The sequence below is a fragment of the Somniosus microcephalus genome, chromosome 10 (assembly GCF_052327205.1).
Source record: "Somniosus microcephalus isolate GS21.2 chromosome 10, FLI_Smic_1.0, whole genome shotgun sequence".
NCBI lineage: Eukaryota > Metazoa > Chordata > Chondrichthyes > Squaliformes > Somniosidae > Somniosus > Somniosus microcephalus.
This window is the reverse complement of record NC_140996.1, coordinates 228,800,852-228,823,982: the sequence shown is the minus strand read 5'-3', so window position 1 is coordinate 228,823,982 and position 23,131 is coordinate 228,800,852. Positions and strand designations below refer to the sequence as shown.

General features: G+C 49.5%; 1 protein-coding gene across 6 annotated transcripts in view; it reads right to left on the bottom strand.

The window, feature by feature from the left end:
• Positions 1–23,131, bottom strand: part of gdpd5b (glycerophosphodiester phosphodiesterase domain containing 5b) — a 261,392-nt gene that overhangs the window by 61,280 nt on the left and 176,981 nt on the right. For all 6 annotated transcript variants that reach the window (XR_015079825.1, XM_085999716.1, XM_085999720.1 and 3 more), the window contains 4 exons: positions 9,972–10,065; positions 6,993–7,052; positions 5,244–5,342; positions 2,703–2,796 (listed from right to left, as the gene is read on the bottom strand). Coding sequence is in view for 5 of the 6 variants with exons in the window: in XM_085999716.1 (XP_085855842.1) it covers positions 2,703–2,796; positions 5,244–5,342; positions 6,993–7,052; positions 9,972–10,065 (347 nt within the window). In the remaining variant the exon portion in view is untranslated. The remainder of the gene's footprint in view (positions 1–2,702; positions 2,797–5,243; positions 5,343–6,992; positions 7,053–9,971; positions 10,066–23,131) is intronic.

The window sequence follows — 23,131 nt, the reverse complement described above, 5'->3', positions numbered from 1 at the left end:
TGGACAAATCAAATTGGGCAGGGCTGCCTTGAGGATGAGTTCATTGAGTGTATTAGGGATGGGTTTCTTGAGCAGTATGTAACTGAACCGACCAGGGGGCAAGCAACCTTAGATCTGGTCCTGTGTAACGAGACAGGATTAATTAAAACTGTCCTAGTAAAGGATCCCCTTGGAATGAGTGACCATAACATGGTTGAATTCCATATTCAATTAGAGGGTGAGAAGGTTGGATCTCAAACAAGCGTGCTAAGCTTGAATAAAGGAGACTATGAGAGTGGAATTGAGTAGAGTGAATTGGGAAAATAGATTAAAGGGTAAGACGATACATGAGCAGTGGTGTACATTTAAGGAGTTATTTTACAACTTCCAAAAAATATATATTCCACTGAGAAGAAAAGGGTGTAAAAGAAAAGACAGCCATCCGTGGCTAAGTAAAGAAATTAAGGATAGTATTCGACTAAAAACAAGGGCATATAAGGTAGCCAAATCTAGTGGGAGGATAGAGGATTGGGAAAACTTTAAAAGACAGCAAAAAATAACAAAAAGATTGATTAAGAAAGGGAAGATAGATTATGAAAGTAAATTAGCAAAAAATATAAAAACAGATAGTAAGAGTTTTTATAGTTATATAAAAAGAAAAAGGGTGGCTAAAGTAAATGTTGGTCCCTTAGAGGATGAGACCGGGAAATTAATGGTGGGAAATATGGAGATGGCAAAAACACTGAATGAGTATTTTATATCAGCCTTTACAGTAGAAGACACTAAGAATACCCCAACACTGGACAAACGGGGCTAAGGGGGGGGGGGGGGAGGGGGGGGGAGCTAAACACGATCAAAATCACTAAGGAAGTGGTACTCGGTAAAATAATGGGACTCAAGGCGGTTAAATCACCTGGACCTGATGGCTTACATCCTAGGGTCTTGAGGGAAGTGGCGGCAGGGATTGTGGATGCATTGGTAATAATTTTCCAAAACTCCCTGGACTCGGAAAAGGTCCCGGCAGACTGGAAAACTGCTAATGTAACACCCTTATTTAAAAAGGGCAGTAGACAGAAGGCTGGAAACTATAGACTGGTTAGCCTAACATCTGTGGTAAGTAAAATTTTGGAGTCCATTATTAAGGAGACAGTAACAGGACATTTGGATAATCATAATTTAATAGGACAAAGTCAGCATGGTTTTATGAAGGGGAAGTCATGTTTGACAAATTTGCTGGAGTTCTTTGAGGAAGTAACGTATAGGGTGGATAAAGGGGAACCAGTGGATGTAGTGTATTTAGACTTCCAAAAGGCATTTGACAAGGTGCCACACAGAAGATTATTGCTTAAGATAAAAAATCACGGGATTGGGGGTAATATTCTGGCATGGATAGAGAATTGGCTATCTAACAGAAGGCAGAGAGTTGGGATAAATGGTTCATTCTCAGACTGGCAATCAGTAACTAGTGGTCTTCCACAGGGGTCAGTGCTGGGTCCCCAACTCTTTACAATCTATATTAACGATTTGGAGGAGGGGACCGAGTGTAACATATCAAAGTTTGCAGATGATACTAAGATGGGAGGGAAAGTAGTGAGTGAGGAGGACATAAAAAACCTGCAAGGGGACATAGACAGGCTAAGTAAGTGGGCAGAGATTTGGCAGATGGAATACAATACTGGAAAGTGTGAGGTTATGCACTTTGGCAGGAAAAATCGTAGAGCAAGTTATTATCTTAATGGCAAGAAACTGGAAAGTACTGAAGTACAAAGGGATCTGGGGGTCCTGGTGCACGAAACTCAAAAGGTTAGTATGCAGGTGCAGCAAGTGATTAAGAAGGCCAATGGAATGTTGGCTTTCATTGCTAGGGGGATAGAATATAAAAATAGGGAGGTATTGCTTCAGTTGTACAAGGTATTGGTGAGACCGCACCTGGAATACTGCATACAGTTTTGGTGTCCATACTTAAGAAAAGACATAATTGCTCTCGAGTCAGTACAAAGAAGGTTCACTCGGTTAATCCCGGGGATGAGAGGATGGACATATGAGGAGAGGTTGAGTAGATTGGGACTCTACTCATTGGAGTTCAGAAGAATGAGAGGCGATCTTATTGAAACATATAAGATTGTGAAGGGGTTGGATCGGGTGGATGCGGGGAGGATGTTCCCGATGATGGGTGAAACTAGAACTAGGGGGCATAGTCTTAGAATAAGGGGCTGCTCTTTCAAAACTGAGATGAGGAGGAACTACTTCACTCAGAGGGTGGTAGGTCCATGGAATATGCTGCCCCACAAAGCTGTAGAAGCTACATCATTACATAAATTTAAAACAGAAATAGACAGCTTCCTAGAAGAAAAGGGAATTAAGGGTTACGGGGAGCGGGCAGGAATTTGGGCATGAGTCTAGGTTCGGATCGGACATGGCCCTGTGGGTAGCGGAGCGGGCCCAGGGGCCGTGTAGCCTGATCCTGCTCCTATTTCGTGTGTCTAATTCTGTTAGATCCAGGAGATGGTTCTGTGATAGTGGATTGGCGGTTAGGATCAGATCAGCCATGATCTTATTGAATGGCAGAGCAGGCTCGAGGGGCCGATTGGCCTACTCCTGCTCCCAGTTCTTATGTTCTTACACTCGGGGGGAGGGGAGGGTTCACACTCGGGGGGAGGGGAGGGTTCACGCGCTCCGGCAACGACCGACGGGACAAGGCGCGCCAAATGGACACTACGTACCGACTTTCTCCGATCGAGCAAATTGGCCGGCGACGAGCCAGGCCAGCATCGTAACGGCGGCGACTGCTCCAATGTGCAGGAAGGGCGCCGTGGCCTGTTTGAGGGGGGGGAAAAAAATAAAACGTCAATCTTACCGTACAACGCTTTCCTTCTCCTCCTCCATTGAAACAAGCGTTTGGCGCTAGCAGACAGAGCGATGCAGCGCTCACAAGTCATTTGCTTTGGAAAGAGTTCACAATATTATCAGGAGAGGGGGTCGGGAGCATGGAACGACCTGGAGAGCGGGGTGTTCTCTGTGAGCGACTCGGAGCGCTGGGGAGAGGGGGTCAGTCGGGGTGTGGGGTGGTGTGTTGGACGGCGTGTGTTATCATGTTTTCAAACGACAAGATGTAAAAGAGAAAAAGTGGCAGAGAGTAAAAAAAGAGCAAGGAAGTTGTGCTAAACTTTTATAAATCACTGGTTAGACCCCAGCTGGTGTAATGGGCTGGATTTTCTGCCCCCCGGGTGCGTACGAAGTGCATGCATCTCGTAGCGGCCGCGCAAGCTCCGGGTTTAGGCCTGTGAAGCGCATGCGCTAAAACCCGGCACCTGCGATCTGTCAAGATCATCCGCCTGCCCGGGAGAAGGGCCTCTGCGGACAGGGAGTTCCGCTTTCTGTACAATGTCCGCCCGCTGAATACGTTTAAAAATCTTACGCCTGGTAAAAAAATAAAATAAAATTTTTTCACTGATTTATAATTTTAAAATACTTTTAAGAATGGTAAGTTTATTTTTAGCCCTGTAAAAAACTAATTATTTTCTCAAAATAATTAATTTTTGATTAAAATATTTAATTTAATTTTAATTAATTTTAAATGTGATAAAAAATGTATTTAATATTTCACTTTTTTTTTAAAAGTGATCCCTATTCATACTTTTGACAGGTCTGTGCGGAGAGACCTGTCAAAGTGTGAAGGGGGATTCCCTTCTGTGATTGGTTCCCCATGGCCTACGTGATCTCAGGGGCGCTTGCAATGATCTCCAACAAGCGAGAGTCTAAACACCGCTCCTTGATATTCAACGGCATTACCATCACCGAATCCCCCATCAACATCCTGGGGGTCACCATTGACCAGAAACTTAACTGGACCAGCCACATAAATACTGTGGCATCAAGAGCAGGTCAGAGGCTGGGTATTCTGTGGCGAGTGTCTCACCTCCTGAATCCCCAAAGCCTTTCCACCATCTACAAGGCACAAGTCAGGAGTGTGATGGAAAACTCTCCACTTGCCTGGATGAGTGCAGCTCCAACAACACTCAAGAAGCTCGACACCATCCAGGACAAAGCAGCCCGCTTGATTGGCACCCCGTCCACCACCTTAAACATTCACTCCCTCCACCACCGGCGCACTGTGTCTGCAGTGTGTACCATCTACAAGATGCACTGGAGCAACTCGCCAAGGCTTCTTCGGCAGCACCTCCCAAACCCGCGACCTCTACCACCTAGAAGGACAAGGGCAGCAGGCGCATGGGAACACCACCACCTCCAAGTTCCCCTCCAAGTCACACACCATCCTGACTTCGGGCCGTTCCTTCATCGTCGCTGGGTCAAAATCCTGGAACTCCCTCCCTAACGGCACTGTGGGAGCACCCTCACCACTCGGACTGCAGCGGTTCAAGGCGGTGGCTCACCACCATCTTCTCAAGGGCAACTGGGGATGGGCAATAAATGCTGGCCTTGCCAGCGACGCCCACATCCCATAAAACAAATTATAAAAAAGAACCGCATGCACCCCTGGGATTCCTGGGCCTCTGCGCATTTCGTAGAGCCAGAGGCCCAGGATCACAAGCCTCGGGATCTACGGAGCCAGCAGGTAAATTCGTAGATTTTTTCCACACAAAGCCTCCGATCGGAAATTCAGGCCCATTGTGCCCAATTCTGGGCACCGCACTTTAGGAACGATGTCAAGGGTTTGAAGAGGGTGCAGAGGAGATTTACTAGAATGGTACCAGCGATGAGGGACTTCAGTTACACGGGGAGACTGGAGAAGCTGTTATCCTTAGAGTAGAGAATGTTAAGGGGAGATTTAACAAAGGTGTTCAAAATGATGAGGGACTTTGATAGAGTAGATGTGAAGAAGGGGTTTCCACTGGCAGGAGGGTCGGTAACCAGAGGACACAGACTTAAGGTATTTGGGAAAAGAACCAGAGGGGAAATGAGGAGAATTTTTTTTACGGAGCGAGTTGTTGTGATCTGGAATGCGCTGCCTGAAAGGGCGGTGGAAGCAGATTCAATAGTAACTTTCAAAAGGGAATTGGATAAATTCTTGAAAAGAAAACATTTGCAGGGCTGTGGGGAAAGAGCAGGGGGGAGTGGGACTAATTGGAGAGCTCTTTCAAAGAGCCAGCACAGGCACGATGGGCCGAATGGCCTCCTTCTATGCTGTATCGTTCCATGATAACAATCCATTATAATTTGTCGATCTGCAAAAAAAAAGGAAAACAAACAGATTTTAAAACTATAGCGGATAAAAGGTAATGGGAGAATGAATAAATACTTACTTGGAATGACACAAGAATAATGTCCCATTCTTCATTCCACAGCTGATTGACCGACACCATGGCGACGAGAATAGCGATCAATATCACCATCAGCCCAACCTGTGACAGTGAAGAGCAGAAGTTAAGGCCCTGCACAGACTCGGGGCGAAATTGAGTCATGCCCCCTTTGGGGCGCTAACTTCGCCGGGGCGCTACTTTTAGCGCCCCGAAAAAGGTAGCACCCCCACGCCCAAAATTCACCGGTAGCGTCCCAAGAGGGAGGCGGGGCGCTACTGGAAGCGCTGCCCCCCCGCCCTCTTGGGGTGCTGGGAGTGACTATCGCGGCGCTACGTGCAGCAGCGTCACGCTCTGCGGCACATCGCGCCGCGGTACTGCTGGCCTTCCTCCCTTTATTAAAGGGGAGGGGCCTAGCACAGCGCGACTCGGGGCCCAGCTGGACCACCGGGGATCAGAGTGCCGGCAAACGAGCCCGGCACTCAAGGGAAGTGCCGGGATCACGGAGCGCAGCCGACACTCCGCCTGGGGGGAGGGGGGCTGCACAGGAGGCCAGGGACAGCAACGGGGGAAGGCAAAATCTCTCTCGGATAACATTAAAGGTTTTTACAAGTATATGAAGAGAAAAAGGGTGGTTAAGTGTAATGTGGGCTCCTTAAAGACAGACACAGGTGTTATTGTAATGAAAATAAGGGAATGGCAGATGAGCTAACTACTTTCTGTCGGTCTTCACAGCAGAGGAAGAAGATAAAGTACCAGAGATAGGAGGAAAAGTAAAAATAAATCAAGGAAAAGAACGAACTAGATCTAATATAAGTTTAAAAAATGGTAATGGAGAAAATAATGAGACTGAAGATTGACAAGTCTCCAAGACCTGATGGTTTCCACCCCAGGGTATTCAGAAAAAAGAATTAGGAACAGGAGTCGGCCATACGGCCCCTCGAGCCTGCTCCGCCATTCAATGAGATCATGGCTGATCTTCGACCTTAACTCCACTTTCCCGCCCAATCCCCATATCTCTTGATTCCCCTAGAATTCAAAAATCTATCGATCTCCGCCGTGAGCATAATTAACGACTGAGCATCCACAGCCCGCTGAGGTAGAGAATTCCAAAGATTCACAACCCTCGAAGCGAAAAAAATTCTCATCTCAGACCCAAATGGCCGACCCCTTATCCTGAGAGGAGGTGAGGAAATTGTAGACGCTCTAGTCATGATCGTCCAAAGCTCTCTTGATTCAGGAATTGTCCCCTTGGATTGGAAATTTAGTAAGTCACTCCATTGTTAAAGAAGGGTAGGAGAGATAAACTCACCTATGAGAATTCATTGTCTAAAAAAAAAAATTAGCCAGGGTTCCATATCCTGATCGTTTCCTGATGAATTCTGCATGCGCGAATGTCAGTTATGGACAGGATTGGGCTCATTGCGATGCCGCACTTGATCCAACAGCCCACTGGCGCGCAACTATCTCGGAGAAAGGTCATTTAGTAGAATTATATCGTAGAATCATACAACACAGGAGGAGGCCATTCGGCCCATCGTGCCTGTGCCGGCTCTTTGAAAGAGCTCTCCAATTAGTCCCACTCCCCCCTGCTCTTTCCCTATAGACCTGCTATCAGGTTTCCGGTACTTGCACGAGGTGCCGGACTGTTGCCGTCACCCATGGAAACAAAGCAACAGACGAGTCAACAATCAGCAAAAGTGGAGGGGGAAAGATTGTTGCTCTGGCAATCTGACTTGCTCCTCTGGCACTTACCTTGTGCAGCCAGTGTAGATTCATCTGTTGTCCCACTGCTATGTGACATAGTGCTAAAATCTGCAAAAAGGAGCCATTATTGCATTAGTTGATGGAATCATAGAATCATACAGCACAGGAGGCCATTCGGCCCATCGTGCCTGTGCCGGCTTAATGAAAGTTACAGCATGTCTATAACAGCATCAAATCAACCTGCATTGTGCGCATTCATTGCCGTGCGACCCCTGTCAATCTCCAAAGTGCCCCACTTACCAAATAGAAACATAGCAAAAATAGGAGCAGGAGTCGGCCATTCGAGCCTGCTCCGCCATTCAATATGATCGTGGCTGATCCTCTATCTCAATACCATATTCCCGCTCTCTCCTCATACCCCTTGATGCCTTTTGTGTCTAGAAATCTATCTATCTCCTTCTTAAATATATTCAGTGACTTGGCCTCCACAGCCTTTTGTGATAGAGAATTCCACAGGCTCACCACCCTCTGAGTGAAGAAATTTCTCATCTCATCTCAGTCCTAAATGTCCTACCCCGTATCCTGAGACTGTGACCCCTCGTTCTAGACCCCCCAGCCAGGGGAAACATCCTCCCTGCATCCAGTCTGTCTAGCCCTGTCAGAATTTTATACGTTTCAATGAGATCCCCTCTCATTCTTCTAAACTCTAGTGAATATAGGCCTAGTCGACCCAATCTCTCCTCATACGACAATCCCGCCATCCCAGGAATCAGTCTGGTGAACCTTTGCTGCACTCCCTCTACGGCAAGTATATCCTTTCTTAGGTAAGGAGACCAAAACTGCACACAGTACTCCAGGTGTGGTCACACCAAGGCCTTGTATAACTGTAGTAAGACATCCTTGCTCCTGTACTCAAATTGGTCCAGTCAACAAATACTTTTTACATGAATTGGAGGGAAAAGTTCATCATTGGTGGGTAGATCTTGACGATGTGCGATCGTGTAAAACGAGCGATAGTGAGTCGGCATTACATCACTCCCCATTTTTACTTGCAATCGACTTCAATGTAATTAAAATGTAGTTTTCAGGTGAAGTTTTTTTTTAATGCATTGGATGAGGGCGTCGCTAATTGCCCTCGAGCAGGTGGTGGTGAGCCGCCCTCTTGAACCGCTGCAGTCGTGTGGTGAAGGTTTTCCTGGCAGTTGACACAACTGAGTGTCTCGCTGGGCCATTTCAGAGGGCAGTTAAGAGTCAACCACATTGCTGTGGGTCTGGAGTCACATATAGGCCAGACCGGGTAAGGACGGCAGATTTCCTTCCCTAAAGGACATTAGTGAACCAGATGGGTTTTTACGACAATCCGGTAGTTTCATGGCCACCATTACTGACACTAGCTTTTTATTCCAGATTTATTTAATTAACTAAATTTAAATTCCCCAGCTGCCGTAGTGGGATTTGAACTCACATCACCGGATCATTAGTCCAGGCCTCTGGATTACTAGTCCAGTAACATAACCACTATCTACCACTCGCACACAGACACCATTGAGTCCCAATTTTAATCAGGAGAAGTGACCAAAAGCTTGTTCAAAGATTTTAAGTAACCTGTTTCTAGTTCAGATTTCCAGCACTAATTTGAATTCTTTTTCTCTTTTCCCCTTCTCTAATGTGTTATGAGGCCCATCTCTCACTTGGACCCCTGGATCCAACATCCCCACCGACTCCTGGGAATCCCTGACCCAAGATCGCACAAAGTGGAGGAAAAGCATCCGGGGAGGCGCCGAACACCGAGTCTCTTCGCCGGGAGCAAGCGGAAGCCAAGCGCAGGCAGCGCAAGGAGCGCACGTCAACCCAAGCACCCCACCCACCCGCCCCTTCAACCACCGTCTGCCCCACCTGTGACAGAGACTGTCTCTGTCTCTCCATAGAAACATAGAAGATAGGAGCAGGCCATTCGGCCCCTCGAGCCTGCTCCGCCATTCAATGAGATCATGGCTGATCATCCAAACTCAGTACCCTGTCCCTGCCTTCTCCCCATATCCCTTGATCCCTTTAGCCTTAAGAAATATATCTAACTCCTTCTTGAATATATTTAATGAATTGGCCTCAACTGCCTTCTGTGGTAAAGAATTCCACAGGTTCACCACTCTCTGGGTGAAGAAATTCCTCCTCATCTCTGTCCTAAATGGCTTACCCCTTATCCTTAGACTGTGACCCCTGGTTCTGGACTCCCCGACCATCGGGATCATCTTTCCTGCATCTAGTCTGTCTAGTCCTGTTAGAATTTTATAAGTTTCAATGAGATCCCCTCTCATTCTTCTAAACTCCAGCGAGTATAAGCCCAATCGACCCAATCTCTCCTCATACATCACTCCTGCCATCCCAGGTATCAGCCTGGTGAATCTTCGCTGCACTCCTTCCATGGCAAGAACATCCTTCCTCAGATAAGGCGACCAAAACTGCACACAATACTCAAGGTGCAGTCTCACCAAGGCCCTGTACAACTGCAGCAAGACATCCTTGTTCCTGTACTCGAATCCTCTCGCTACAAAGGCCAACATACCATTTGCCCCCTCTCCAGTTTAGTTGATGGATCCATTGCATCATTCCCCCCCCACCCCCATATCTCTGCTAATTGGTCTAAAGTTGCAGGAAAGTTGAGGTAACTTCCTATCGCTATGCAGCTGTCATCATGGTTACCACGGTTACACTGAAAATCCCATAGAATCATAGAAATTTATAGCACAGAAGGAGGCCATTCGGCCCATCGTGTCCATGCCGGCCGACAAAGAGCGATCCAGCCTGATCCCACTTTCCAGCTCTTGGTCCGTAGCCCTGCAGGTTACGGCACTTCAAGGGCATATCCAAGTACTTTTTAAATGTGATGAGGGTTTCTGCCTCTACCACCCTTTCAGGCAGTGAGTTCCATAACGACGAAGACCCAAATCTCACCCCATCTTCATTATATACCCCTGCCCTACAAAAGAAATCCTTGCAGATCGGACTTAACATCGACTTACAACTTACCTGTAAAAATGCGACGTATATGAACCCAGCTGAAGCTAGTACGAGCACTGGAACCGACCAGTCATTCCAGTAACCTTTCCTATTGTACATGTACCTGAAAGACAACAGGTTGACTTCAGTTACTTGAACACCAGTCATGGGATACAGGCTCTACGAACACAACAACAACAGCTTACATTTATACAGCGCCTTCAAGGTAGTAAAACATCCCAGGGCGCTTCTCAGGAGAGTTATCTAACAAACATTTGACACCGAGCCACATACGGAGATATCAGAGGGCAGACTTGCTCAAAGAGATAGGTTTTAAGGAGCGTTGTAAAAGGAAGGAAAAAAAGAGTAGCAGAGAGGTTTAGGGAGGGAATTCCAGAGCTTAGGACCCAGGCAGCTGAAGGCATGGCCGACAATGGTGGAGCGATTAAAATCTGGGATGCGCAAGAGGCCAGAATTGGAGGAGCGCAGAGATCTCGGAGGGTTGTCGGGTTGAAGCAGATTACAGAGATAGGGAGGGGCGAGGTCAGAGGGATTTGAAAACAAGGATGAGAATTTTAGCCAGAATGATACCTGGACTCCAGGGGATAGATTACAAGGAGAGATTACACAAACTAGGGTTGTATCCCTTGGAATTTAGAAGGTTAAGGAGTGATTTGAAGTTTTCAAGATATGAAGGGGAACAGATAGGGTAGATAGAGAGAAACTATTTCCGCTGATTGGGGATTTGAGGACTAGAGGACAGGGTCTAAAAATTAAAGCCAGACCTTTTGGGAGTGAAGTCAGGAATCACTTCTACACACAAAGGGTGGTAGAAGTTTGGAACTCTCTTCTGCAAACGGCAATTGATGCTAGATCAATTGTTAATTTTAAATCGGAGATTGCTAGCTTTTTGTTAGCCAAAGTTATTAAGAGATATGGGCCAAAGGCGGGAATATGGAGTTAGGTCGCAGATCAGCCATGATCTCACTGAATGGCGGAGCAGGCTCGAGGGGCTGAATGGCCTCCTCATGTTCCTGGAATTTTAAATTTGGCACAATGCTCAGAGGGTGTAGAATTCTTAAAGTGCATCCAGGAGAGCTTTTTGAGCCAGCATGTAGAAAGTCCTACAAGAGAGGGGGCGGTACTGGACCTAATTCTAGGGAATGTGGCCGGCCAAGTGGAAAAAGTGCTAGTAGGTGAGCACTTTGGTGATAGTGACCATAATATGGTAAGATTTAAGGTGGTCATGGAAAAGGACAGGGATGGGCCGGAAATAAAGGTTCTAAATTGGGGGAAGGCCGATTTTAATAGGATAAGGCAGGATCTGGCCAAAATGGACTGGGATCAGCTACTTGTAGGAAAATCCGCATCGGAGCAATGGGAGGCTTTCAGAAGGGAGATTGAGATCATACAATGGCAACATGTTCCCGTAAAGGTCAAGGGTGGTTCCAAAAACCACAGGGAACCTTGGATGTCAGGGGATATACGGGAATGGATTAGGAAAAAAAGGAGGGCTTTTGGTAGATACAAAAGGCTAAAGACGGAGGAAGCCCTAGAGGAGTACAAAAAGTGCAGGGGGATACTTAAAAAAGAAATTAGGAGATCAAGGAGGGGCCATGAAATAACACTGGCAAGCAAAATAAAGGAAAATCCGAAGATGTTTTATAAGTATATTAAGGGTAAGAGGATAACTAGGGAAAAAATAGGGCCCATTAGGGACAAAAGTGGCAATCTGTGTGTGGAGCCGGAAGATGTAGGAGGGGTTCTGAATGAATTTTTTGCGTCTGTTTTCACTATGGAGAAGGACGATGTAGACATAGAAATAGGGCGGGGGGACTGTGATATGCTCGAACATATTAACATCGAGCGGGGGGAGGTATTGGCGGTTTTAGCTGGCCTAAAAATGGATAAATCCCCAGGCCCGGATGAAATGTATCCCAGGCTGCTGTGTGAGGCAAAGGAGGAGATTGCGGGGGCTCTAACACATATATTCAGGACCTCTCTGGCCACAGGGGATGTGCCAGAGGACTGGAGAACCGCTAATGTAGTACCATTATTCAAGAAGGGTAGTAGGGAAAAACCGGGGAACTACAGGCCAGTGAGCCTAACATCAGTGGTAGGAAAATTATTGGAAAAAATCCTGAGGGACAAAATTTGTCTCCACTTGGAGAGGCAAGGATTAATCAGGGATAGTCAACATGGCTTTGTCAAGGGAAGATCATGTCTGACTAATTTGATTGAATTTTTTGAGGGGGTGACTAGGTGTGTGGATGAGGGTAACGCAGTGGATGTGGTATACATGGATTTCAGTAAGGCCTTCGATAAAGTCCCGCACAGGAGACTGGTCAAGAAGGTAAGAGCCCATGGAATCCAGGGTGCCTTGGCACATTGGATACAAAACTGGCTTAGTGGCAGAAGGCAGAGGGTGATGGTCGAAGGTTGTTTTTGTGACTGGAAGCCTGTGGCCAGTGGGGTACCACAGGGATCGGTGCTGGGTCCCTTGCTGTTTGTGGTCTACATTAATGACTTGGATATGAATGTAAAGGGTATGATCAGTAAGTTCGCGGATGATACAAAAATTGGTAGGGTGGTAAATAGCGAGGAGGGTAGCCTCAGTCTGCAGGACGATATAGATGGGTTGGTCAGATGGGCGGAACAGTGGCAAATGGAATTTAACCCGGAAAAGTGCGAGGTGATGCACTTTGGGGGGACTAACAAGGCAAAGGAATAGACAATGAATGGAAAGACCCTAGGCAAGACGGAGGGTCAGAGGGATCTGGGTGTGCAAGTACACAGATCCCTGAAGGCGGCGGAACAGGTGGATAAGGTGGTAAAAAAGGCATATGGGATACTTGCCTTCATTAGCCGAGGCATTGAATATAAGAGCAAGGAGGTTATGATGGAGCTGTATAAAACACTGGTTAGGCCACAGCTGGAATATTGTGTGCAGTTCTGGTCGCCACACTACAGGAAGGATGTGATCGCGTTAGAGAGGGTGCAGAGGAGGTTCACCAGGATGTTACCAGGGCTGGAGTGCTTCAGCTATGAAGAGAGACTGGGCAGGTTGGGTTTGTTTTCCTTGGAGCTGAGGAGGCTGAGGGGGGACATGATTGAGGTGTACAAAATTATGAGGGGCATAGATAGGATGGATGCTGAGGAGCTTTTTCCCTTAGTAGAGGGGTCGATAACTAGGGGGCATAGATTCAAGGTAAAGGGCGGGAGGTTTAGAGGGGATTTGAGAAAGAACTTTTTCACCCAGAGGGTGGTTGGAGTCTGGAACTCACTGCCTGAAAGGGTTGTGGAGGCAGAAACCCTCACAACATTTAAGAAGCATTTGGATGTGCACTTGAAATGCCATTGCATACAAGGCTACGGACCAAATGCTGGAATATGGGATTAGATTAGACAGGGCTTGATGGCCGGCGCGGACACGATGGGCCGAAGGGCCTCTATCCGTGCTGTATTACTCTATGACTCTATGACTAATGCTTCGACTGATCGATCAAGCGAGGCTGAATGATCCATTGGTCCAACCCCCTCCCCTTGATTTGCCACTCTCCGTGCCCCTAGGGTTGAGAGGCGGAATGGAAGTGCAGCATTACCTCATCAGGTTGAAACATCTCAAAGCGCTTCTCACTGCCAATTTTAATCCTGCTCGCTCAGCAGAAACCTGGCGGGTGAGCAGTTAAAATCGCCCTGGCTCCTTTAAAAAAAATTTTTAATCATTCACGGGATGTGGGCGTCGCTGGCAAAGCCAGCATTTATTGCCCATCCCTAATTGCCCTTGAGAAAGTGATGGTGAGCCACCTTCTTGACAACTGAGTGTCTCGCTGGGCCAATTCAGTTAAGAATCAACCATTGCTGTGGGTCTGGAGTCGCATATAGGCCAGACTGGGTAAGGATGGCAGATTTCCTTCCCTAAAGGACATTAGTGAACCAGATGGGTTTTTACGACAATCCGGTAGTTTCATGGTCACCATTACTGATACCAGCTTCTTTACCTGTCTGAAAGCCGCCACGATCGCAACATCTGCAATTTTAACCTGTTCTCCTGAGCAGGCAGCATGGACAGGCGCCCGGAGCCAACAGTTTCCCTCTTTACACATGCACGCTGCGGCCCGATGACATCATTGAGACCCGACTGTAATTTTAACTCAGGATGCGTGGGGAATCCATCTGGAGTTAAAATCGGGGCCATATGAAGCACATTTGAGGTTCAGTCACTGTGGGGATGTGGGCAAATGTGGCAGCCATTCCGTACACAGCAAATGACCAGTTAAATCTCTTTATGGTGGTGTCGGTTGAGGGCTAAATGTTGGCCAGGACACTGGGAGGACTCGCCTGCTCTTCAACTAGTGGGATCTTATACGTCCGCCTGAACATCTCATTCAGAAGATGGCACCTCCAACAATGCAGCGCACCCTCATAGAATTGTACAGCACAGTAGGAGGCCATTCGGCCCATCGTGCCTGTGCCGGCTCTTTGAAAAGAGCTCTCCAATTAGTTCCTGCTCTTTCTCCATAATCCTACAAATATTTCCTCTTCAAGTCTATAGCCAATTCCCTTTTGAAAGTTACCACTGAATCTGCTTCCCCCACCCTTTCAGGCAGAGAACATAAGGACATAAGAATTAAGAGCAGGAGTGGGCCATACGGATAAGGGATCGGACCATTTAAGACTGAGATGAGGAAGAATTTCCTCACTCAGAGGGTTGTGAATCTTTGTGATTCTCTACCCCAGAGTGTAGAGCTCAGCCCCTCGAGCCATTCAACAAGATCATGGCTGATCTGCAACCTCAACTCCACTTTTCCGCCCAATCTCCATAGCCCTTGATTCCCCTAGAGTCCAAAAATCTATCAATCTCGGCCTTGAATATACTCAACGACTCAGCATCCACAGCCCTCTGGGGCAGAGAATTCCAAAGACTCTCAACCCTCTGAGTGAAGAAATTCCTCCCCATCTCAGTCCTAAATGGCCGACCCCTTATCCTGAGACTATGCCACCTAGTTCTAGACTCTCTAGCCAGGGGAAACAACCTCTCAGCATCTACCTTGTCAATCCCCCTCAGAATCTTATATGTTTCAATGTCTCATTTTTCTAACCTCCAGAGAGTATAGGCCCATTGACGCAAGAAAACCACTAGACACTTAGTCTGAGTATTAAACAAGGCTTTAATCAACTGTTTTTCAACTTGGAGATCTAGTTGCGTCCTTCACTAGTTCCTGTTAAAGAATGCCCTGCACAAGCTGGGCCCATGCCCGAGTATTTATGCTCTCCCTGGACAGCGCCGCCCGCAGGCCGCCCAGTATTATTACATAAGACATTTTCACATGAATCACAAGATTCAGGTCACCCATTCTACTCAATCTCTCCTCATAGGACAACCCTCTCATCCCAGGGATCAATCTAGTGAACTTCAGTGCATTCCAACACTGCCTATATAATGTACCCAAGTCCTGGAACGGGGCTCGAACTCTCAACCTCTTGACTCAGGTGAGAGTGCTGCCAACTGAGCCAAACTGACACCTAAAACACTGGGGGTGGAAAAAAAGGACAAATGGTTAAGGAACAGTTAACTGAACTCTGGAACACTAACCTGGGGCTTGAATAGAAAAGGGAGGAAGTGATGCTTCAGTTGTACGGAGCCTTAGTCAGACCCCATGTAGAGAAATGAATTCAGTTCTGTGCAGCCTTCGGTCACCTGAGGAAGAGCGTGTTTGAAGACCAGGACCTCAAACCCAGCACCAAGCTCATGGTCTACAGAGCAGCAGTGATACCCACCCTGCTGTATGCCTCAAAGACATGGACCATGTACGCCAGGCACCTCGAAGCACTGGAGAGATACCACCAACGCTGCCTCCGCAAGATCCTGCAAATCCATTGGAAGGATAGGCGCACCAACGTCAGTGTTCTGGCTCAGGCCAACATCCCCAGCATCGAAGCTCTGACCACGCGCAATCAGCTCCGATGGACGGGCCACATCATCCGCATGCCCGATACGAGACTCCCAAAACAAGCGCTCTACTCGGAGCTCCGACGCGGCAAGAGAGCCCCAGGTGGGCAGAGGAAACGCTTCAAGGACACCCTCAAAGCTTCCTTGAAAAGGTGCAACATCCCCACCGACACCTGGGAATCCCTGGCCCAAGACCGCACAAAGTGGAGGAGAAGCATCCGGGAAGGCGCCGAACACCTCGAGTCTCTTCGCCGGGAGCAAGCGGAAGCCAAGCGCAAACAGCAGAAGGAGCGGACGTCAACCCAAGCACCCCACCCACCCGCCCCTTCAACCACCATCTGCCCCACCTGTGACAGAGACTGTAGGTCCCGCATTGGACTCATCAGTCACCTGAGAACTCATCTTTAGTGTGGAAGCAAGTCATCCTCGGTTCCGAGGGACTGCCTAAGAAGGAGAGAGAAATGAATTCAGTTCTGGGCACCTCACCTCAGGAACGATATATTGACCTTGGAGGGGATGCAGTAAAGATTCACCAGACTGATACCTGGGCTTAAAGGGTTAAATTATGTGGACAGGTTGGATAGACTAAGCTTGTGTTTCCTTGAGTTCAGAAGATTGAGGGGTGATCTGATCGAGGTGTTCAAAATGATAAAAGGGATTCGATAGGGTAGAGAGAGAAACTATTTCCTCTGGTGGGGCGAGTCCAGAACAAGGGGGCAGAACCTTAAAATTAGAGCCAGGCCGTTCAGGGGTGATGTCAGGAAGCACTTCTTCACACAAAGGCGGGTGGAAATCTGGAACTCTCTCCCCCAAAACACTGTGGATGCTGAGGGACAATTGAAGCTTTCAAGACTGAGATTTTTTTTGGGTAAGGGGTGTCAAGAGCTACTGAGCAAAGGCGGGTAAATGGACTTTAGGGTACAGATCAGCCATGATCTAATGGAATAGCAGAACAAGCTTGAGGGGCTGAATGGCCTCCTCGTGCTCCTATATCTTGACAGATGCTGAAGAGGCCAGAGTTGGAGGAACGCAGTGTTTTCGGAGGGTTGTAGGGATGGAGGAGGCTACAGAGATAGGGAGGGGTGATGCCGTGGAAATTGCTTTACATATGCGGTATAAACAGAACAAATTTGCCACTGAGAAAACCAGGCTCAAGTGGGAACCGACTCCGATCATATAAAGAGGCATTTAAAGGTCATGGGTTCAAGTCCCACTCCAAAGCCTTGAGCACAAAATAAATCTAGGCTGACACTCCAGTGCAGTAGCGAGAAGAAAGGAGAAAGAGGAGAGAAGGGTAAAGTTCCTTCGCCTCCTCCAGCAAACCCGGCTGGAAAGATTGAGACTGTGTGTGCGTTCAAGTGTGAATGTGTGCGAGTGTATGTGTGTGTTTTTTGAGTGCATTGTGGAGTTTTCCTTGGAGCTGGTGTACTTGGTCACAAACCTTGGTCCCTTGAGACTCGAGCATAAAATCTAGGCTGACACTCCCAGTGCCAGTACCGAGGCAGCGCTGCACTGTCAGAGGGGCAGTACTGAGGGAGCGCTGCACTGTCGGAGGGGCAGTACTGAGGGAGCGCCGCACTGTCGGAGGGTCAGTACTGAGGGAGCGCTGCACTGTCGGAGGGGCAGTACTGAGGGAGCGCTGCACTGTCGGAGGGGCAGTACTGAGGGAGCGCTGCACTGTCGGAGGGGCAGTACTGAGGGAGCGCCGCATTGTCGGAGGGGCAGTACTGAGGGAGCGCTGCACTGTCGGAGGGGCAGTACTGAGGGAGCGCCGCACTGTCGGAGGGGCAGTACTGAGGGAGCGCTGCACTGTCGGAGGGGCAGTACTGAGGGAGCGCTGCACTGTCGGAGGGGCAGTACTGAGGGAGCGCTGCACTGTCGGAGGGGCAGTACTGAGGGAGCGCTGCACTGTCGGAGGGGCAGTACTGAGGGAGCGCTGCACTGTCGGAGGGGCAGTACCGAGGGAGCGCTGCACTGTCGGAGGGGCAGTACTGAGGGAGCGCTGCACTGTCGGAGGGGCAGTACTGAGGGAGCGCTGCACTGTCGGAAGGGCAGTACTGAGGGAGCGCTGCACTGTCGGAGGGGCAGTACTGAGGGAGTGCTGCACTGTCGGAGGTGCCGTCTTTCAGAGGAGACGTTAAACCGAGGCCCTGTCTGCTCTCTCAGGTGGACGTAAAAGATCCCGTGGCACTATTTCGAAGAAGAGCAGGGGAGTTCTCCTCAGTGTCCTGGGGCCAATATTTATCCCTCAATTAACATCACTAAAACAGATGATCTGGTCATTACCGCATTGTTGTCTGTGGGAGCTTGCTGTGCACAAATTGGCTGCCACGTTTCCTACATTACAACAGTGACTACACTTCAAAAAGTCCTTCATGGGCTGTAAAGTGTCTTGAGGTGGCGAGGCACTCTATAAATGGGAGTCCTTTCTTTCCCACAGGCTAGAAAAACACACACACAAGTGGGACTCTGCACACCTGGTCCAAGGCTGCGTACAGTCAAAGGCCACGGTTAAATGTCCCAGCCCAAGGCTGCCCCATCGTGGGTCACTGATACGAAGGAAGGTTCAATCATCTGCCAACACTCATTGCCTGGGCTCCACACACACAACTTCGAGGAGACGGGTCACCACATTGCAGGGAAGACGTGACTGCACTGGAGAGGGTACAGAGGACATTTACCAGGATGTTGCCAGGACTGGGGAATTTTAGTGATGAGGAAAGATTGGATAGGCTGGGATTATTTTTTTGGAACAGAGGAGGCTTGGGGGGGGGTGCAGGGGGGAGACATAATTGAGGTGTATAAAATTATGAGGGGCCTAGATAGAGTGGATAGGAAGGACCTATTTCCCTTAGCAGAGAGGTCAATAACCAGGGGGCAGAGATTGAAAGTAATTGGTCGAAGGATTAGAGGGGAGTTGAGGAGAACTTTCTTCACCCAGAGGGTGGCGGGGGTCTGGAACTCACTGCCTGAAAGGGTGGTCGAGGTAGAAACCCTCATCACATTTAAATAGTACTTGATGTACACTTGAAGAGCCGTAACCTACAGGGCTACGGACCAAGAGCTGGAAAGTGGGATTAGGCTGGATAGCTCTTTGTCGGCCAGCACGGACACGATGGGCCGAATGCCTCCTTCCGTGCTGTAAATGTCTATGATTCTATGAGACTGGGTTTTGGTTTTCACACAGAGACGGAGGCCTTGATTTTACCCCCATCCGATGGGCAGGAGTGGGGGGTTTAGAATATCGGAATCGAGCAGCTCGACCCCAACCCGACACGATTCAGTCCCTGGACAAGGCTCCCCCCTAAAATCAGGCTTAACAAGCACAGTGGCAGTCCAATGATGTAATCGGCACTGCAACTTATTTTTACCCTCACCGGGAAAGGGGGGGGGGGGGGGGGGGGGGGGGAGTCCCGCACTGCCTGTCGCCCTGCAATAGCACCAGGGCAGGAGGAGCCAACTGGGCAGAGGAGGCCCAGGTAAGTTTTCCAACTCCGCCTGGTTCAAAGCTCCTTGTGGGCCAGGAGCAGCAGGAGCCCGCCCCCCTCCTCTACCCTCACCCACCCAGGTATCACAAGGAAGCCTTTGGCCTCCCCAACCACCACCTCCTCCCATCCGATCACGGCCTGAGACTCCCCCCCGCCTGGCCACCTCACTGACCGGCGGGAGCATTCCCATGCGTCACCGGCAGAGGCCTCGTGCCATTAAATTTCCGCCCCAGCTCCCGGGTGCCGGTCAAGCTGTCCGTCTGCCGGGCAGGAGTCTGCATGGAATTATCTAAATGAGGCCTCGCCGTAAGATTGGCAGGGCCTCCATGTCCTCGGCCTTGCCGGGTTCTTCACCCACTGCACACGGACAGACACTCACAGATGCATCCATACAAACATGCGTACATCTCAACACATGTGCACACATATAAACTCACATCCATGTACACTACTGCATACATACCCATGAATACACAATCATGCGTACAAACACACACCGTGCATACACACGCACAAACACACATGCGCACACACATCAACACCCTGCGCACACGTACAAACATGCAAGCGTACACACGCACAAACACACACGCATGCCAGACCACAGCCAAATTATCGGGAAGGTTATCGTGCCTCCCTGAATCACCACGGCAATGGCTGACTCAATCAAGAGGTGCGGGGCGATGCTCCAGTTTGCCGGAGGGATCATCAGCTCCTCCTCTCCGATCGCCTGCTGACCCGTGGCGAGGCAGCAGGGCCTCAGGCGCCGCTCACCTCAAGCAGCCATTTATTCACATGTGGGCCTGGACAGTGAGGCTCAGCAGACTATTCATCCGAGCGAGGCGTCACCGCCGGGGTTGATCCACACTTAGTGTCCACAGCGCAAGATGGGTCAAACACAACAACAACAACTACAACTTGCGATTACACGGTGGCTTTAGCGTGGAGAAGCGTCCCAAGGCGCTCCACAGAAGGGTAAAACAACAAATAATTGCACGCTGAGCCAAAGGAGGAGATATTAGGAGGGAGCGTGCTCAAAGAGGTGGGTTCTAAGGCGGGTCTTAAAGGAGAGGCAGGTGGAGGGGTTTAGGGGGAAGGTTGGGGCCGAGGCGGCTGAAGGCACGGTCTCTGGACAGCGGGAACCCGACACATTATGCGCTGATGGTAGCGCCCAAAACCGCGGACACGGCTCAGATAGGGACTGGGATCTTCCTTGTCCATTTGGCCTCAGCGCCACACTGGGTGGTGGTATTTACCCATTGTGGGGAGCGCGACCGTAAAGCCCCCCTGGAATGAAACGGACCCCAGAGCAGGAAGGGAAGATAAGTTGGAAGTATTCCCGGCCGGCAAGCCAGAAACTCCCACAAGGTGGCTCGCGGACTGGCAGTGCCACCTCTACGTACCCACGTTCAGCTGTGGCTCAGTAGGTAGCGCTCTCTCTCTCTCGGCTGAGTCAGAAGGTTGTGGTTCAAGTCCCACTCCAAGACTTGAGCACAAAATCCAGGCTAACACTCCCAGTGCAGTACTGAGAGAGCACCGCACGGTCGGAGGGGCAGTACTGAGGGAGCGCCGCACTGTCGGAGGGGCAGTACTGAGGGAGCGCCGCACTGTCGGAGGGGCAGTACTGAGGGAGCGCCGCACTGTCGGAGGGGCAGTACTGAGGGAGCGCCGCACTGTCGGAGGGGCAGTACTGAGGGAGCGCCGCACTGTCGGAGGGGCAGTACTGAGGGAGCGCCGCACTGTCGGAGGGGCAGTACTGAGGGAGCGCCGCACTGTCTGAGGTGCCGTCTTTCTTGCTCATGAGACGTTAAACCGAGACCCCATCTGCTCTCTCAGGTGGACGTAAAAGATCCTATGGCCACTATTTTGAAGAAGAGCAGGGCAGTTCTCCCCGGTGTCCTGGGGCCAATATTTATCCCGCAACCGACATCACTCAAAAAAAAAAGAAAACCTGGTCATTTATCACATTGCTGTTTGTGGGATCGTGCTGTGCCTTTCCTACATTACGACAGGAACGACACTTCAAAAAGTACTTCGTTGACCGAAAGCACTTTGGGACGTCCTGCGACCACGAAAGGCGGTGTCGAAATGCAAGCTCTTTCTCTATTTCACTTGCCCTACACAGAGAACAAAGTAATGTTGGGGTGGGGGGGGGGGGGGGGGGGGGGGGGAAAAGGGGGCTGTCGTGAGGAATCGCTGCCAAACTCAAGTACAAAAAAAACAAAATCTTCACAGAGAGACAATTAGAAAGGGGCCTGCTGTCTCTCCGAGACTCCGGGTAATTATAGACCCAGAGCGATGTTGGGCTGAACTATAAACGGAGACAATTGCTCCATCAGTCTGCTTCAAACCTGATCATTAACAGAGCTCCCTCCCCCGCTGGATTCACACAGCGCGCCTCTCAAAGGTCACCCGCAGCACAACTTTTTCACTTTCCATTCCCCGACGCTCTCCAGTTATCCTGCGCTACTTTGCAGATTTCCCGCTGTGGGCCTTGCCCACCTCGCTGATTCTGCGACTATTTCAAAGAAGAGCAGGGGGGAGTTCTCCCCGGGTGTCCTGGGGCCAATACTTATCCCTCGACCAACATCACTAAAACCCACCCTCTGCCCAGACCATCTGGTCATTATCGCACTGGTGTTTGCGGGTGGGATCTTGCTCTGCGCAAATTAGCTGCTGCCTTTCCTACATTACAGCAACGAGTACACGTCAGAAAAGTTCCTCATTGGCTGCAAAGCGCTTCTGGGATGTCCTGAGGTCGTGAAAGGTGCTATAGAAATGCAAGTTCTTTCTTTTTACAACTCATTCTGCCGCTGGTCGGACTCCACGTCCTTCCTGAACTACCCCCCGCCCCCACTCCTAGATCCCTTGCTCTCCTATTGCACCCCAGTTCCTGCTCTTCCCGTCACCTCTTGCCCCACCTCCCAGTGCTCCCCCCACCCCCCCCCACCTCACCCTAGCCAAATTGATAATCCATGAATTCAGAAAGAAAGAAAGAAAGACTTGCATTTCTATAGCGCCTTTCACGACCACTGGACGTCCCAAAGCGCTTTACAGCCAATGAAGTACTTTTTGGAGTGTAGTCACTGACGTAAGAAAACTACTAGGCACTTGGTCTAAGCGTTAAACAAAGCTTTAATCAACTGTTTCACAACATGGAGGTCTAGTTATGTCCTTCACTAGTTCCTGTTAAGAATGTCCTGCGCAAGCTGGGCCCATGCCCGAGTATTTATACTCTCCCTGAACAGCGCCACCCGCAGGCTGCTCAGTTGATTCATGTCAGTCACTGTTGTAATGTGGGATCTCATAGGTGAGATTCAGCAACCTTCCGCCAGCCCGTGTTAATTCTTTAAGGTAACACTTGACTCCTTACATAATAAATCCAACAGGGCATTCAGGAGAAACTTCTTTACCCAGAGAGTGGTGAGAATGTGGAACTCGCTGCCACAGGGAGTGGTTGAGGCAAATAGTATAGATGCATTTAAGAGGAAGCTAGATAAAAACAGCAGGGAGAAAGGAATAGAAGGATATGCTGATGGGGTGAGATGAAGAGGGGTGGGAGGAGGCTGGTGTGGAGCATAAACGCCGGCACGGACCAATTGGGCCGAATGGCCTGTTTCTGTGCTGTATAACTCTGAGGCCTAGAAATTCAGTGGGCTGCGCCACCAGTTAGCGCCTAAAGAGGGCACTCAGTGGCTTTAGCGCCACTGGCCACGCCTCCCGCGATAGTTAGCGGGGCGCTAATGGCG